This window comes from Candoia aspera, chromosome 1, assembly GCF_035149785.1.
Source record: "Candoia aspera isolate rCanAsp1 chromosome 1, rCanAsp1.hap2, whole genome shotgun sequence".
In the NCBI taxonomy this organism is placed as follows: Eukaryota; Metazoa; Chordata; class Lepidosauria; order Squamata; family Boidae; genus Candoia; species Candoia aspera.
In genome coordinates this window covers 80645471-80664136 of record NC_086153.1, presented here as the reverse complement: position 1 = coordinate 80664136, position 18666 = coordinate 80645471, and the positions used below count along the sequence as shown (strand labels likewise).

The following is an 18666-nucleotide window of genomic DNA, read 5'->3' as shown; positions in this document are numbered from 1 at the left end:
GAAGGTCTTTCAAAATAACTTTAAGAAACTTGACCATAGTTGCTGAAATATGTAGGAATGGTAGTGATGATGTGGAGAAGTAAATACAGGTAACAAATGAGTTCATTTCAAGGATTATTTTCCTGTTTCATTTATTAAAATATCCCTATATAAAGTTATGGAAGTGGAGGCATTACTTTTCATTCAGTCTTCATATACAGTTCATGAGGAATAATGCTGAACAAGTCAATGTGGCGTTACTGTAATACACCAGACCAGATTTAAATCTTATTCTGGCACGTTCCCTTAATTCTTCAATATTTTCTCCTAATTTACCCGGTCATGGAAGTTTTGTCCCATAGTATTTGTACAGATACACGTTTTACAAATGTTTTCACGGTTACAAAATAAGACCTGGGATCATTACTGAAATAGCACAGAGCTTTGTACTTTGTACGCTGCAGGTAATTCAAGTATGAAAAAAAAGTGTTAATGCTGTATGCCTGATCCCTTTAAAAAACACAGCATAGTGACTGTCCGTGCATAAGTTTTATGAAAAAGTAACGTTCCCCCCATATAAGACCATAATCAGTAATATTCTGGTCTTCGTTTATTTTAAATCTTTCACATTCACCAGAGATACCATAAATACTAAGCCTGAACTCCAGGTGAAATGGTAATTGAAACATGTCTTTTGCAAAGACCTATAACTCGACTTGTCCCTTTTGGGACTTCTCCCTGCTTCCCTTCCGGGATTGCAGATCAGACAAGCTGAAGGAGTGAACCAAACACTTTAGTTATAATGTGCCGCACATGCAAAATTGTGCTGTACCATTAGCCAGTGAGTCAAAACAGATGCAGTAGAGATTGGGTCATGGTTAGGCAGCAGGTTTCATGCTGGCATCGTTTTCTGCTGATTTAAAGATCTTTGGATAGCATTTTAATTCAGCAGTGGGGCAAGGCCCTAGGATAACTGGGGCACATGAGCTAGAACAATTCAGCTTTCTTTTGATGTGCTTTAAGAAAATTATACGGTCAGCAGAATTAAGTAATGCACTTTTTCCTAAATCTTGAGGGTTCAAAGAAGTAGCTGCATGTTTGAAATTTCCCTCTGAAAATCCTGCTTTTGTAGAGAAAATAATGATCATCCAAACATCATGGTTTTCTAACTATTTATTTTAAATATTTTTAGTCCGTGACTTCAAGCGGAGATCCCAAAGCATTATATATAACACTCAAAATACCCGTACAGGACAGAAAAGATATAATTCAATATTTGAAGGGTTATCACAGGGAAGAAGGTGTGGATTTGGTCTCCACAGCGCCTAAGACAAGAAACAATGGGTGGAAACTTTAGAGAGAGATCCAAATCAAAATAAGGAGTAACTTGCTGACCACGCCAGCACTTAAGCAGTGGAACAGCCAGCCTCCTGGAACTGTGGGTGCTCCATCACTGGAGACTTTCAAACAAAGGTTGAGCAGCCCTTTGTCTGGGCTGGTCTGAAGATTTCTGCCCTGGGCAGAGAGTTGGACTGGAAGACTTCCAGAGTCTGTTCCAACTCTAATTCTATGAAAACAATGACTTTTAAATGTTTGGACAAACAAAAGCAGTTTGTAAGACTGGGTTGAAAAGAAAACTGTGACCGTAGAGGGTATTCTAAAGTCAGTATACCACCACAGAAAAGGCCTTTTCTGTGTAGCTGTACCTTGTCTTCTACAGTTGGAATGCAGAAAAGAACCTTCCTTCATCCAGATGATTTTAGAGCACAGATAGGTTGGGATGAGAGCAGATATTTGGGTACTGAGACCTTTCCCCCCCCCCCTTGTTTGTAACCATGACATGAAGATCCCTGGCCACATCTTTTTTCTGCCATGTCCTCATGAAGTTGCCTTTATCTCCTCCCTGGCCCATGAGTGAGAGAGGCTGAAGTCATTGTAACCTGAGTATTATCTTCCATTTGTGCTAGCACAGCACTTGAGGTTGGTTGTGTCCTTACACCTAGTTATTGGGTCTGAGTCCCAGATACAGCAGGGTCAAATAGGGTATGCTGGCTCTGAGGCTACGTGCACTTAGACCACACACATATATAGCATAGAAAGGATGCCCTGGCAAGCTGCAAACCACACATCCCAGGGAGAAAAACATGACATTGTCCGGCTGCCTAGACTTAAAGTGTCTTTGTGTGGAGAAGGTTGACTTCATATGGGTAGTTTTATGTGTATAGCCTTCAAAAGAGAAGCAGATGAATAGTGGTAAGGTATTAATGGCATCCATTGAATTGAATTATCCATTCAGTCGTATCCGACCCTTGGCGATTCCATAGCCAGCTCTCTTCATGATTTCTGATCTTGTACAGCTTCTTTCAGTTGCTTTATATTTTGGCCTGTGTCTGCTTTGATTGCATCCAACCAGCACATTCTTTGGCATCCGTACACATGTGCAAATGCATTAGTGTGCTTCAATGCACACAAATGTATTGGTCAAACTGACCCTGAATGTAACATGGAGAGTGCTACAAGTAGTACCATGTTGATTTAGTTGGCTTTGGCTTTGTGCTTGTGTGTGTGGCTCAGAGTGGTAGGCGGCAGAATTGCAACCGAAACTCTCCCCACAACCCGAGTTCGATCCCAGCAGAAGCTGGATTCTTGGGTAGCCGGCTCAGGTCAACTCAGCCTTCCATCCTTCTGAGGTCAGTAAAATGAGCACCCAGCTTGCTGGGGAAGGCAATGGCAAACCACCCCACTATAGTCTGCCAAGAAGACGTGAAAGTGGCATCCCCCCAAAGGGTCAGACATGACTCAGTGCTTGCACAGGGGACCTTTTCACTGTGTGTGTGTGCACTTTACATCCTCTTCATCCTGTTAATATTGAGCTCCAGGATGCCCCTCATACCTGCAGTGGCTCTTTCAAATTCCCTCTGAAAGCTCCACAATCAAGACCATGTGTAAAGTATGCACGCGTACCAAAGCACAGCAAGCCGTCCACGTAATGTTTTTCTCCCCCTGCAAAGTCTTCCCTGCTTGTGGCTTGCTTTGATTTGGTTGGCTGCATGACCATTGGCTCTTCTAAGCCCTTTGAGTTTGAGTGTTATGAATGGCTTGATATCACTCCTTTTTCTTCTGAGCTAGTTAATATTTTAGGGTGTAAATGCTGGCAGGCAGGCAGGCAGGCTTGTTTGTATGTTGCCTGGGGAGAGCTTCTCTCCTTGTATTTTTCATTCCTTCTCTTACCAATATTCTCATTCCGAGAAGGAAATATACTTTAACTTTGTTTTTGTCAGCTAGCTCCTGCCAGTCTGCCAAACAACAATGACAAGAAACCTATGGTAAATCTGCAGGCTTCCTCCTCTGGGGCGGAGGAGGATAGTCTCTGTTCCTGACTGTAAGATTTAGGCATATATGGCTTAAGATGAAGTTTACTTAAAAATGCTTTTGAAAAGAATCCCATTTCTGTTAATTTTTATTTATTTATATTTCAAATTTTGTCACTGCCCATCTCCCTCAAACTGATAGAATGGAATTCATTGCCTGCTAGGATATCCTGCTAAGGAAGAAGAAATTGATTTGAAAATGAGAGATCTTTTCTTTTTTAAAGCAACAGTGTTTAATCTCTGTGTAGGTTCCTTTGGATTAGCATATCCCCCATGGCAAAGGGAGGATACTGGAATGTAAAGAGTACAACAGAAGAGGAAAGACATTGCTTCTATAATGAGAGGTCTTAAAAATAATCCTATTGGCAGATTTTTTTTCTTACTTGCAAGTTGGATGGCTGGTAGCACTCAACATGAACTACTGACCTATCTATTCTTGTGGTCTGGGGGAAAAAAAAAGAAAGGAACAAGAGGCTTGAACTGTTATATTGTGTAGGGATAACTCCCCTCCCTTAAAAATTGACCAAAATGGTCAAAACCATTCAAGTTTTGATAAAACATGGAACACTCAAGACAAAATGTTTTGAGTGGACTGCTTTGTTTTCAGCATGAAACAAAATGAATTTTCTGTTTTATGTATACTCAGACATTACCAAGCTACACTTCTCAATGTGGGGCTAAAATGTAGATAGTACATATTTTTAGTAAAAATGTGACGGCTAAACATTTGAAAAGTTCTTCCTTTTTCATTATCTCCTTCTCTTAATTCTGGCCTTGGAATCAAGAAAATATGTAAAAAAGCATGGCAAATGTTTGCTTAGAATGGTTATGAATATTTATGCTAAATAAAACGATGATGTAATTGACTTGACATCAGCAGGAATCTACTATTATGGTAGTTCTTTCTACCTCAACCAAAATCTAGAGTTGCAAGTGTAGTGAAGTTTCTATAGCTAATCCCTCAAATAGTTCAGTGGTTCATTTCCTTGAACAAAGGGTAGCAAATTCGTCTGACAGAGACAAGTGGTACCAGCTAAGAACAGCTGATACCAAGGTTGCATGTGATAATCAAAGCAAAGAAGTCTAGCAAAGAAGATTCTAATTCATTTCATACACATTTAGCTTTCTACATTATAAGGGTTTAAACTTAATGTTTCCAGTCCTCTTTCACACAGTTGCCAAATTTTAATCCTTGCTTTTAACTCCTCTGCCTGTTTAAATCAGGCGTAGCTTCTCCCTGCACATCCACATTAGCAATTCTCATTATAGACACACATGTAGTACATCACCATTGATATGCTTATATTTAGCACTGATTTCTCAGCATCTGTCAGGGAAAATGGTGAAGAGAACCATGCTGAGTCAGATGCAGGCTCTAGTTTCTTTATTATTCTCTACCATACACAGAATCTTGCCATACTAAAGATCCCCTAACAGAGCTGAAGGGAAGAGTCCTCTTGTGAATCTAAGGTGGGGTGAGTCTTTCTTCCTCGGCCCTTCCCCCTTCTCCAAGGAAAGCAAACTGCCAGAATGTTTGTCAACCTGGAACGCGCCCTCCTCTCCCCCCTCCGCAGGCAGACATTCCACCACAGCATCCTTCCATCTTGTTAATGATGTGTTGGAAAGTACATTTACATCTTCACATCTGAGTGTACTGCTGCTTTGGCAACAGTCAAGCTATACTGAGGCAATCGTACCCAGAATCTTCCGGCCCAGATCTTTTGCCCTGGTACAACACATGAAGTGGTCGAGGTTTACTGCAGGATATCATCTTCTTCTGCATTTGGATATTACAGTGACATTTGGGTTAACAGTTGGTTAAAACAAGGCATCTAGGGTCAGCTTCCTTTCTTAGACTGATAGCAACACATGTCAGTGAGGCATTAAATGCTTAATTTTGTTTAAATTTTAAACAAGGCCTGTGTATTCCATTTCCTTGCAGGAGCTGAAAGGAACTAAGCAGGAATAAGACAGCCTTGTAAAACAAAGTAATCCTGCTGTACAAGGAAGAAACTTTCTGCCTCCAAGAAATACATCAAAATCAAAAACAGGCAAGAGGGTCCAGTTGGTCTTCTCATCAGTACTTCCCATTGAAAGCAAAAATCCAAAAAGACTTTTTTTTCAAGTAAATGACTTATTGCAACATGAATGGAACTAATAGAGGTGTTTTTTTTTTTGAAGAGTAGTAAAAAGTATCAGGGAGGTGGGGCTGCTTTGCAGAGATGGAATTCATCTCATTAAGGAATTAAAGTACATCTTTGGACGGTGGCTGGCTAACCTGGTCAGGAGGACTTTAAAATACAAGGGCAGAGAGTCACAAGTCCATTAAAGAGTTGGTAAGTAATGGATTACCAACAAGTGGCGCTGCGGGTTAAACCGCTGAGCTGTCGATCGGAAGGTCGGCGGTTCGAAACCGCGCGGCGGGGTGAGCTCCCGTTGTTAATCCCAGCTCCTGCTCACCTAGCAGTTCGAAAATATGCAAATGTGAGTAGATCAATAGGTACCACTTCGGCGGGAAGGTAACGGCGTTCCGTGTCGTCATGCTGGCCACATGACCCGGAAGTGTCTATGACAACGCCGGCTCCAAGGCTTAGAAACGGAGATGAGCACCGCCCCCTAGAGTCGGATTCGACTGGACTTTACGTCAAGGGAAACCTTTACCTTTACTAGTAAGTAATGGGTTAATACAGCAGCAAAGCGAAGTGTTTTGGAAATCACTAGTTTAGCATAACAGAAAAGGGAAACTGAACAAGGGAATCTAATACAAGTAGTCCTCGCTTAACTACCACAACTGAGACCAGAATTTCAGTTGCTTAGTGAAGCGGTCATTAAGTGAATCCAACCTGATTTTACGACCTTTTTTGTGGCAGTCATTAAGCGAATCACTGCAGGTGTTAAGCGAACCACGTGATCGTTAAGTGAAGCACGTGGTTCCCCATTGACTTTGCTTGCCAGAAGCCAGCCAGGAAGGTCAAAAATGGCAATCACGTGAACACAGGATGTTGCAATGGTCATAAATGTGAACCAGTTGCCAAGCGCCCAAATTGTGATCACGTGACTGCAGGGACACTGCAATGGTCATGAGCATCAGTTGTTAGTTAGTTTTTTCAGTACCATCTTAAGTCTGAACCATCACTAAATGAATGGTCATTAAGTGAGGACTACCTGTACATTATCTTAAATGTCTCCATACTAATGCACAGAGTATGAGCTGGATGCCATGAGGCACAAAGGCACGTTTGCTATAATAGAGAGAACAGAAACATGGGGGAATGAATTCCACTAGGGAACTCTGGGCTTCACAGGTACAACTTGTTTCAGAAACAAGGCAACACAAGACAGGAAACTAGGTAGCACTGTGAACTTACCTGTACAGAGGTCCACTAGACTGATCGTAACACACATGTTGAAAGCAACTGGGTTAAGATAAAAGGGCAAGTTAACCAAAAGAATATGTTGCTTGGAGTCTGCTACAAATCACCAAAGCAGCCAGAACAGGTAAAGGAAGATTTATTAAAGCAGATAACTAAAGCTTCAAATAAAAATGAAATCTACCCAGATATCTGCTGGAAGACTCATTCTATCAAATATGTCAGCTAAATTCTTGTGTTGGTGATACTTTTCTCTTTCAGAAGTATGAGGAGGGCTCTGCTATCTTGGATTTAATCCTTGATAACAGGGAGGAGTTCTCTGAATATACTAAAGTGGTTGGGATGTTGGGTGCACGTGGCCCCATACTGTTAAGAGTCCTTGTTTGTATCAGAAACTCATAAAAAATAGTCTAACTCAAACCATAGATTTTAGAATGCTAAACCAATCCTTGTAATATAAAAGTCTGTTACTAAAGCCACACAACTATGAAACTTTGTTTACAAACCAAAATAGCCGAGTTCACACACTTATTTGGCCCAAACCAAACAATCTATATTATAGTTCAGTGTACTACTGTATATAATTCGAATATGATAAACCCATAGGGAGGCATAGTAGCAGCAGTGTAGATCTATATATCAAGGAGGCCAGAGTAATATCAATCCAAGGCGAGATGAATATTGTCAGTATTCTAATAAAAATATCTAATTAATCATCATGATCAAAATCTGTATTATATACCAGGAATGCAGCCAATGTAATACCAGTATTTAAAATGGAATTGGGGATTCAAGGAATGACAGGCTAGGGTTAGGGTTAGATTTAGAAAGCATTATTAAAGGTAATACTATGCGTATAGAAAAATAGGTTTTACTGAACAAGAATCAACAAGTTTCTAAAGAAATAACTTCTCTCACTAATCTTTTGGGTTCCTTGGGAGCGTCAGTGAATAAATAACTGCAGTGTGGTAGATATTTCTATAAATGGACTTGCAAACAGTTTTGGTTGATTAAAGAACAGGAAGCAAAAAAGAAAGGAAAAAAATAAGTTTTTACAATAGGAGAATGTAAGAAATAGATTTCTCTGGGATACATATTATGATAGGGAATGTTAAACCTTCTCAAATATATTCAAGAGTTAAAAATGAATAGTCTGGTGACCAAGTCTGCCAAGGAAATAAACAATTGAGTGCAAATAAAAAAGGGGATTGCAAAAAAATAGGACTGCATTCACTTCACTTTCTGAAGTGAATGGAAAACAAACTGGTAAAAATACACGTCTGTGTCTGCAAACTGCAAACGAACGTTGTGGGGGAAGTCTTCATATTTCTGTTAGGCTGGCCAGAGGATAAATATTGGAAAGTGGTAAGTAGCTCAGTGAAAGTATTACCCGAGAATCACTCATTGGTTAAGACAATTACTTCCACAAAAATAAAGAGATTAGAAATGACACTAAACAAATCTAAAATGCAAATATATTTTGGAATATTGGTTGAAGTTCTGGTCACTGCATCTCCAAAAAGATGGAAAAGTTACAGGAAGGGGCCAAAATTATCCTTTCCTGAAAAAAACCTTATTGGCATCTTTTAGTTGAAAATGCGACGAGGACACAACAGAGATGTCTGTAAGTGGAGGTAGGTAACATAATCAGTATGAGTGTGGGATTTGCTCCCTCTTTTGGTGAGGGTGTAGTTTTCTCCTTGGTAGTCTTGCAGAGCAAGCTACTGTGTATAAACAGGGAGCAAACCCCACATTCACTCACACTGATGTTACCTAGTTGGGTAATGAAACGTCTGCAAAGAAACCACCAAGCTCAGAGAGCACTAAGGACTCCACAGTTCTATCCTGAGCTACAGATATTCTCTTCTATTGGGATGTCTATAAATAGGCAATTCCTTCCTTTTTTTCAAAATACCATAAAATGAAGCTAAATATTTGGAGATTATGGCTAGATTATTGTTCATGAAAGTATCTGAAAAAAGTATCCTCTTTCCTCAAGAGTTAACAGTATGGCAGTCCTTCTCTTCTATCTCTGTGTATAACAGAAAATATCCAATGACTCCATTGGGATGGATGGTTAGGGATCCAAATGCTTTTTCTTTAGGCACTATCCTTAAATAACCTGACTGGGTTACTACTAACTGAAAGCTAACAAGATAATTTTGCATTAAGAGGCACATCTAAAACACTATCCACTTTTGGCTCTGCCATTCCCATAGCTAGAATGAGGATCTTACAGACATTGAGGCAATTACCCATTTTCTAGTAGCATAAATATAAAAGGATGTACTTCTTCACACAGCATGTATAATATGGAATTTGTAACAGCAACTTAGGATGGCTTTCAAATGAAATAAGACGAATTCATAAAGGTTAAGACTACAAATCTTCACACCCACATGCTGCTTCTGGAGAGCAACTGTGGGTGAACATTGTGTGAGGTTGTCACAGACTTCACATCCAACCAATGGGATTTCCAGAGGCAACTGGTTGGTCACAATTGGGAAATAGGCCACCAGACTAGAAAGGCTTTTGGTCCATCCAACAGAATGTTTCTTACTTTCTTAAATATATAAAATATTCATTTTGGTCATCTTGTAGGAAAGTAAACTTTATTTCATATTTTAATCCATTAAAGATTTATAGAGAAAAAGAAAAGAGACTGAATATTAATTCCTTTATATGCTTCCTTACTATATTGTGTCTGCATATTTTCTTTTCCTTAATTAAAAAAACCCTGTTCCTCTGGAAAATATGAATGAAAAAAAGTATAGAAAAAATGAAAGAATAAATTGCAGAATATTGACTCCTGTTCCCAGCTGGAGCAGGGGAAGAGATGGATAGAGAAGAGACACGAATTCAGTGAATTCCTGATCCTCATGTCTGGAAACAAATGTGCACAGCAGTTCACAAGCTTGTTCCCTTTGGGTCTGAAGCAGTCTCTGGGGATTTCACTTTTGCTTCCCTTTGTGTCCACGGTTGCCGTACGTGGAGCCTTTGTTAATTTCTGTAACTCCTATCATCCATCGAACACCAACTGAAGCTGAAATATATATATATAAAAAGGATATCTGGTGTTAAACATAGAGAAATATGTGGAAAACCAATAGCAAGTTTGCTTTCATATAGTGAGAGCATATATCAAATTATATTGCCCTATTAGTAGTCTGACATGTTCTGCAAAGAAGGAGAATTATTCACCCTTTGGGATATCATGCTAGAAATAAATGTTTTTCCTCTGAAGCCACACAAAAGTCCAGCAAAGGAGGTAGGTCAAAACTTAGAACAAAAGCACAGCACTCATGATTGTCAGATTCTTTGCTCAATGTGATGGATTACTGTACTGTCCATTTTATCTACTTAAATCTATAACACTGATTTAAAGTCATTTGTACATCTCTTACTGAAAATGTTATTTTTTTCCTCTGCGTTAATTGGTAAAAAAAATTACATTATAGCAACTTCTCCAATGACAAATTGATTCTTAAACTGATTTCAGCCTGAACTGGCTAGTTTTTGAGCATTAAAAAAGTGGGATGCTATATATACAATTCAAAGGCTCCTGAGCACAAAAGGGCTAACCTTCCAGGCAATGTGGTGAATAGGACTATAACCATAAAAAAGCCTTGATGCTTAATGACTTCTAAAGGCTCTTAATGACTCTCCCACAATCTAGACTAAGATCCAACATAAAGGAGGAAAAATGGCCATTTTTACATCCTATAGCTGCAAGGATTTTATAAGTTAACTTCTGAAACTGTTCTGCCTCAGTGATGGTAGCAGAAATGTCTCTTCCAGTGCAAATAATTGCCAAGCATCTTGCCAGCACGTAAAATTCAACAGCAATAAACAAACACAATAAAATATTATTTGCATAGAGCACGAATGCTGCCATCACTCCCCACCTGCAAAGATATATTCACTTGGTACAAAATCAGCATGGACTATGAACAGAAAATCCATTGTGATATTGGGAAGACTGAGTGATTGCCTGACTCACCTGAGCTTACCAATTTTGCAACAGGCTAATAAATGACCATATAACAACACTTCCAAAACAGAACAACCAACCACCAAATACACCATTCAACGAAGAGACTCAGCAACTCCAACTAGGGATATCCAAGAATCTGACCAGTATAAGATACATAATACGATTCTCATTATATCAAAATAGTTTTGGATGAGCAAAATTATAGCTAGACTGGTCATAAAAAGAACTCAAAGCACAACCTAGTGTAATTCCACAAGTGACATCAACATCTCTTGCGTGAACCATATATATGGCTTACTGGGCTGGACAATGTTCTGTCTACCGACTGCTGTTTGATTTCTCTCCAGATGGATCTTGTATATGAAAAAACCTTTTCTGTGCTTATTACTGGCCATTAAGCCATGTTCGAAATGGAAAAAGTAGTTTGTAGTAGCAGTTGTCCATCCTAAGTTTCATGCTGACATAACAACATACAACCTTTATATGCAACTGCTATTATTTCAAGACAACATGTCTTGTGGAAAGTAGAGCTATAGTAATATAAGGAAATTATTATTTTCTGTTTAGTTTTATTAACTGGAATCTCAGTGATAAACAAGAGGGAGAATAGCACCACAAGTTCAATTTTCACATCTCCTCCCATCTCCCTTACTCTAATGGACTTGAGTGAGAACCTCAGTCCTGGGTCAGCTCAAACGATTTCACTTACTGGCTTCAAGCCTTCTTCAAGGTTCTTAACCATTAGACTCCTAGCAGAGGCCTAGAAAGGAGGGGAGAGAAAGAGAAAGAAAGAGAAAGGAAACGCATGCACAGGAACACATGCACAATTCAGTTGAAACTGTATGCTCATGCGCTTATATAAAAGACATTATGTTGAGGCTGACTCTGTTGCAGAAATTATTGAAAAGAATCCATAACCTGTAGTATAGGGTAGGTCTCACTTTTTAAAGGGTACAGGTAGTCCTCACTTACTGACTGCCTTGTTTAGTGACCATTCAAAGTTACAATGGTTGAAAAAAACCTACTTTGCCACCAATCCTCACATTTACAGCCATCACAAGATCCTGCAGTCATGTGATCGCCATTTGGGTGCTTTCCAACTAGTGCGCATTTATGACCATTGCAGCATCTTATGGTCACGTGATCACCATTTGTGAGCTTCACAACCAGCTTCCAACAAGCAGAATTAATGGAGAATGCAGAAGTGAAATCGCAAGTTGCAGTGATGTGATGTCTTGCTTAATGACAACAGTGATTTGCTTAATGACGGAAGCAGAAGTGAGGTTCTAAGTCCAGCGTGATCATGTGGTGTTTTTTTTTTTGCTTAGCAACCAAGGTGCTTAGCGACAGAGTTGCTGGTCCCAATTGTGGTTGGTAAGCAAGGACTACCTGTATTTTCTATTCAATTAAGTTACTAACCCAGAATCTACTTTTGCTGTTGCTCTGGCTACAAATAGATAATGGGAGGGAGGGAGGGAAGGAGTTAATAGAACCACGAGAGAATGAGAGAGGCAGGAGGTGTGCAAGACAGAGAACTCGTTTAATCTCAAAAAGTTTTAGATCAAAATACATTATCAATTTCTGTGCAATATTGTTATAATGAATTTTAATAATTAGCTAATTCCATGCTCAGCTGAAATTCACAAAAACAAGTTACGCATCAGCCAGAGGAATTCTGCATTTTTGAACAGCAGCTTAATAAGGCTAAAATACTGGCAGCTGCCTGGAAAATGAAAACTATAGGAAATAAGCTGCAGAGGAAAGAAATATACTTGATTTTGTGATAGCAGCCACTAGCCCTGCATCATTCAGAGACCTCATCAATCAATCATTATCTTAACCCTGTTCTGATTGACAAGATTCTTCCTCTGCTAGATGGTTTCTTGGAACTTCTTTTGAAACACCCCATGTTTACTATGGCTACGCAGAGAGCTTCAGGTTCAAAGGCAAGACGACGCTTTACAGTGCATGAGACATTAGCACAGCATCAGCCTGCAACTGCGTCCTTTATAAGGATTGCACAGCTGCCCTTTATAGTTGCAACCTGACCATAGGAAAGGACACACTCGTTTTAAGGAGTTGCAGGTAAGCGCTACGTGTGCACCCCTGTGTGCTCCAAAGCACCTTTTCCCCTCTGAATGGGAACTGTACTAATACATAAGCTCAGCTAGTCAATTAATAACACCAGAAGGAGGTAAGATGGACCACCGTGCTCTTCCATCAGCTCTCCTGAAATACAATGTCCATCAAGATACTTTTCCTGCATTTTCTCCAACTGACTATTACATACGAACAGTTATTTTGACACCCCAAGCTCATTCTTTTCCTCTGCCTTTCTCATCTCTTGGCCCTTTTATGTCACATTTTTTAGAATGTAAACCTGTGGGCAAGGACTTCTTCCCCCCAGTAGTTGTGGCTAAGTTTCTCATATCACCTTTCTGGCTGAAGAGAGGAGTAACATCTATAAATATACAAGAAGCCACATTATAACCTGCTTCATCTGTTTTCTGAACCCTAGCACATCATCTAGTAAAGCTCAGGGATGCCCCAAAACTGAAAATCTGCGGACACGATAGCAAAGAAGACTCCAAGAGACCAAAACACTTCTCAGTCACAGAAGCACTTGTAAATGTGTTAGATTTATATCCTGTCTTTCCTTCAGGAGCTCAACTGGGCATACATACTACTCATTCCTTACATTGTGAGAGAGGTAGGGTTGAAAGAGAGAGAGGGACTGACCTGAAGTCACCCACTGAGCTTCTGTGGCTAAGGAGGGATTTGTACCTAGATCTCCTTGTTCTAGCCCAGCACCTTAACTCTAACCTACACCACACTGGCTCTCTCAAATGGCCACTATTCTTCTCTGTACCATTACTAACTGGAGTGATACCAAATTAGCCAAAAGCAGAAACAGAAGATAACGCTTGTCTATGCAGGACTTTCTCTTCATTTAATACCAATGCAACCTCAGCATTCAAATGTCCTTTATATACACTATGGGCTCAAACCAACTACCAAGTTACAAAAACCCTTCACTAGGGCAGCATGTTGCATATCCCATTGTCACAAGTAAAGTAATATTTAAATGAAAGACCATAATGAACTTTATACAACTCTTGGCTCCCGAAAGCAAGGCCATTTTTCAAGACTGAATCTCTGGAATTCAAATACCTTATGCAAATGACTCATCCAAAAGAATAAAACCTTAAAACCAGATTTCCCGAGATAGAGCTCTGAACTTATATATTAACCAATTGCCATGCTGTAATTCAACATCTGGACTTAAATGTAGATACCTATTTTGGGATGCATGTGAACTTAAGATGGATTCCTTATATTGAACATTAAGAAAAATGCGCTAAAGTGAAACACACATTGCTGTTTCAAGAGGAGTGTAATGGTATTGCATTAGTTCCATATTGGCAGAAATCAAGTTTGCGTTTATGTTTAAGTCATTGTTACAACAGCTTCTTTCACACTGTACTAACAATTAATTTTAACGGAGTGGTCAACTTAACAGTTTCAGAAATTAGTTTGGACTGGATCGCAGAGTCGAAACAGAGCTACTTATGAGTGAAAAGGTTCTAATCATTTTCTTAATACTATTTCTTCTCTTCTGTCATCAAATTAATACCAATCTTAAAGATTCACCTGACATTCTTCTGGATAGTAGTTTGTTTGCCGTACAAGACAGCGATAGCATTCAACACGTTTATTAATAACCTGTGGAGTATATTCAGTAATATACTGTGCTTATATTAAAACACTCCTACCCACCGTAGATAAAATTGTCTTATACCTTAAACTCGTTTATTTCAGTAGGTACTGGTCTCCATTTTGGGGATAAGAAGACTGATGACAACGTTGGCTATTATTCTTTTCTTATTGTTTCTGTCATGTTATGATGAATTGTTAGCATTTTAACAATTGCAGAATCATAGTAAAAATTATAACGAAGATTAGGACCATTAAAAACGTACCCTCAAAATCAATCAACCTGGAATAGCATGCAAGATGAGAAAGTCACATGGTTTTCAAAAGGCTTCTTTTTATTTAATGAATGAAAGCCAGCAGGAAGTTGTAATCAATGGGTTTGACAATGCTGGATTATGGTAAACAGACCTACTATCATGATGCACGTTTCTGCAAACTATTGGTATGAGCAAGTAACTTTAGTTATTTTCAGTTCTCCAAACAGCAATAATTGCTACTGAAATTATTTTCAGTAAATATTTGTTATCTGGCTGTGACTTTCTATGTTTATTTTGCAGCAGTCTCAGGCTCAGCTGGTTCACATAAAACAGCCTTTTTGCCTATCATGACATTTGTGGTGTGCAAAGACTCAGTGATTAAAATCTGCACTTGCTTGAAAGTTTAAAAAGACATTTCTATGACAGTTTTGAAAAAACTGCATGCAAGAAACATGCAGCCATACATGCAACCAAAGTAATTAACAATTGTTGTGATGTTTCACTGTCATCCACAACAAGAGCCATTTTCTTTTTAAATGTTGAGTTCTCTGTTTTAGGAAATCAATCTTAAAATTTAGCCTGGATGATCACAGAATGAGGAATGTCCTTAATATCCTTTCCATCACAAAAATCAATGGGTGCAGCCTCTACCATCACGCTACTCATACAGTAATTGTGGTCATGCAGTTTTAATCTCTCATTATTTTCTGCTTATTTTTAAAAATTAGCTCATTCTCTTGTCTGTAAAACATCTACATTGGAAACATTCCATAACATTTCAGTTCCTCTTACCATTAAATATTCAAAACCATCGTCTTGATTTCCTTCTCTAAAAAAGAGCAAAGCCCTTTCTCATAGATTGTTCAGGAAGCAATCAAAGTTTCACTGCGGATGCAACCTTGCATCAAAATGGAAGCATTTCTGCTCCATCTCTTAATGGAAGGGAGCGAAGAATAGGACAGGATGTAAATCTTTGGAGAGATACAATACAACACAACACAACACAACACAATAATAATCACAACACCTCTGTGTCATTGAACAAAAGGTAAAGGTAAAGGTTTCCCTTGACGTAAAGTCCAGTCGAGTCCGACTCTAGGGGGCGGTGCTCATCTCCGTTTCAAAGCCTTGGAGCCGGCGTTGTCCATAGGACACTTCCGGGTCATGTGGCCAGCATGACTCACGGAACGCCGTTACCTTCCCGCCGAAGCGGTACCAATTAATCTACTCACATTTGCATGTTTTCGAACTGCTTGGTGTGCAGGAGCTGGGACGAGCAACGGGAGCTCACCCCGCCGCGCGGTTTCGAACCGCCGACCTTCCGATCGACAGCTCAGCGGTTTAACCCGCAGCGCCACCGCGTCCCATACGTCATTGAACAAACATGGTGCAAAACTACCCTTTCTCTTATTTCTGTATAAGATGAATGATTCCTTTCATTTAGTCAGCATGATCCTGGCTAATAGTGCACCTGTTTTAATGAAAGTGTCCTCCAAATTCCTTGCCTTGAGTGTGTAGTTACATAACCCTAGTTATGTAGTGTGATGAGCAGACAATCTTTACAGCCGTGGTGTATGCTTGTAGCAGCTGAGCTGGCTGACCCCATTTGACATGACCACAGTACCATTTGTGGTGAAGGGAACAGCAGATACTTGCATGTGAATAAGCCCTCCCTGCCAGCAAGTGTTCCTCTGTACTATCTCAGACAAATCTTTGACATTTCTTATTCCAAACACCTTAAATGGTGAGTATCGGGATCGATTTTCAGGAGTTGCCTGTAGGGAGAAAGCATATATTTATTCTGCACTCTACATATGAACATGGCTATGCGTATTCTGCACAAATGGAAGATCTGATACTGGTTCCACTTATCCTTAAAAAGCAAATGCTATTGGATGTTAGGATGATAGTGTTAGACAGAAAGAATTTCCAATAGTTAGCAGTACCCCCTGCACCTTTATGAGCAAAGTAAGAACACACTAAACACATAGGCACAAATTGGTCAATGTATTTTACTGGCGCAGAATGTAGGTTATTTTGATGCAGTCATATCCTCCTTTCAGTCTATTACTACAGTGTCTTAATCCAGAAAAAGAAAATCTGGCCTACAGAAAATACTGTCAGGTTAGTGCCAAATCACATGTTACAATACCTAGAAATGGATACTTGCAATGGTTGACCTCATGAGGGACAAAACAAAGATATTTATTTATAAAATATTGCCATGCAACAGAAAAAAACAACAGATTCACAGGAAAAATATGGATTTACAAAGGGACAGCAAGAGGGAGAATATGGGGCCAGGAAGCCCTGAAGGTGGCAAAGGAGTCCAAGGGAAGGGCTGTGACCCACTGACACCAGCAAAATCACAGCATGATTCTGAAGGTCCTCCTTCCCATCCTTCTGATTCAATTATCTTCCATCCATACCACTCTGCTTACCCACTCAGTTCTATAACTAATACAGAAAACAACTATGTTAATATTTGGCATACAGCATTCAAGCTAAGACTTTAAATGCTATAATCAGTAAGTGCATTATTGGGAAGAATTGCCAGGGACCTGACACAGGCACAGAATCCTTGTCTCCTACTAATTAAAGCAGCCAATGCTTTATTTCAGACTTTGACATGAGCCTAAGAAGACACATCTGCTTTAATTAGTAGCAGCAAAGTACACCGTCCAAAATTCATGCATAGCTCTGATGATCAAGAAGGAATCCCACACATGATAAAAGAAGAAACAAGGTATTTTGCTGCAGTTCCAGGCTTTCCACTGCTTGTTCCTAACTCAGTTCTCTATAAAGCTGCCTAAAGTGCACATTTATCATTAGGCTCAGCAAGAACTAGTGAGGTGAGAGGTAGGCTCTTGCCTGAATATTTTGCCTTCCATAATGGTAGTCCTCCTACTTCAGGTGAAGAGGCTGTGAGAAACCTACAGCCTTTAGAGCAGTGTTTTTCAACCTCAGCAACTTTAAAATGTGTGGACTTCAATTCCCAGAATTCCTCAGCCAGTTTGGGTTGAAACACACTGCTCTAGAGGAAGAAGTAAACAAGCAGTTGGTGGATAAGACAACCAAGGGAACACAAAATAAAGGATTTCAAGAACATCTTGAAGTCATCCCTGGACCCTACTATACTGGGCAATTTTCGCCCTGTCTCCCACCTTCCCTATTTTGGGAAAGGTGGTTGAGAAAGTGGTTGCATTGCAGCTCCAGAGAATTCTGGAGGAAACGGATTATCTGGACCCCTTTCAGTCAGGTTTCAGGCCAGGATATGGGACGGAGACCGCATTGGTCGCACTTATGGATGATCTCTGGTGGGAGTAGGATGGGGGCAGTGCATCCATCCTGGCTCTCTTGGACCTCTCAGCGGCTTTCGATACCATTGACCATGGTATCCTCTTGGGGCGGCTCAGGGGGTTGGGGGTGGGCGGTGTAGTTTTGCGCTGGTTCACCTCCTTCCTCCAGGGCCATTCCCAATTGGTGGTGATAGGAGAGGAGAGATCCAGCCCTCGACCCCTCCACTGTGGGGTGCCGCAGGGTTTGGTACTCTCTCCTCTCCTATTTAACATCTACATGAAACCGCTGGATGAGATCATCCATCACCATGGGATGAGGTATCATCAATATGCCGATGATACTCAGTTATATATCTCCATCCCTGGTGAAGTAAGTGATGTGGTCTCCACCCTTTCCAAGTGCCTGGGGACTGTGGGGGTCTGGATGGGGAACAACAGGCTTCAACTGAACCCTGGTAAGACAGAGTGGCTGTGGATTGATGGCCCCTTGGGTTCCAGGAAGTTGTCTTCTTTGGTTCTGGATGGGGTGGCACTTCCCCACTCGGAACCAGTGCGGAACCTGGGGGTCCTCCTGGACTCATGACTCCTGCTTGAAGAGCAGGTGGCAGCCGCAGCCAGGAGGGCCTTCGCACATCTTCGGGTGGTGCGCCAGCTACGCCCATTCCTGGACCGAGAGCCCTC

General features: G+C 40.2%; 1 protein-coding gene across 1 annotated transcript in view; it reads right to left on the bottom strand.

Moving 5' to 3' along the window:
* Nucleotides 1-9142: 9142 nt before the first annotated feature.
* The window catches only part of AGPAT4 (1-acylglycerol-3-phosphate O-acyltransferase 4), a 73491-nt gene continuing 63967 nt past the window's right edge, over nt 9143-18666 (bottom strand). Inside the window, exon 9 of the mRNA XM_063307784.1 lies at nt 9143-9764. Coding sequence (XP_063163854.1) covers nt 9673-9764 — 92 coding nt within the window. The 3' untranslated portion in view covers nt 9143-9672. The remainder of the gene's footprint in view (nt 9765-18666) is intronic.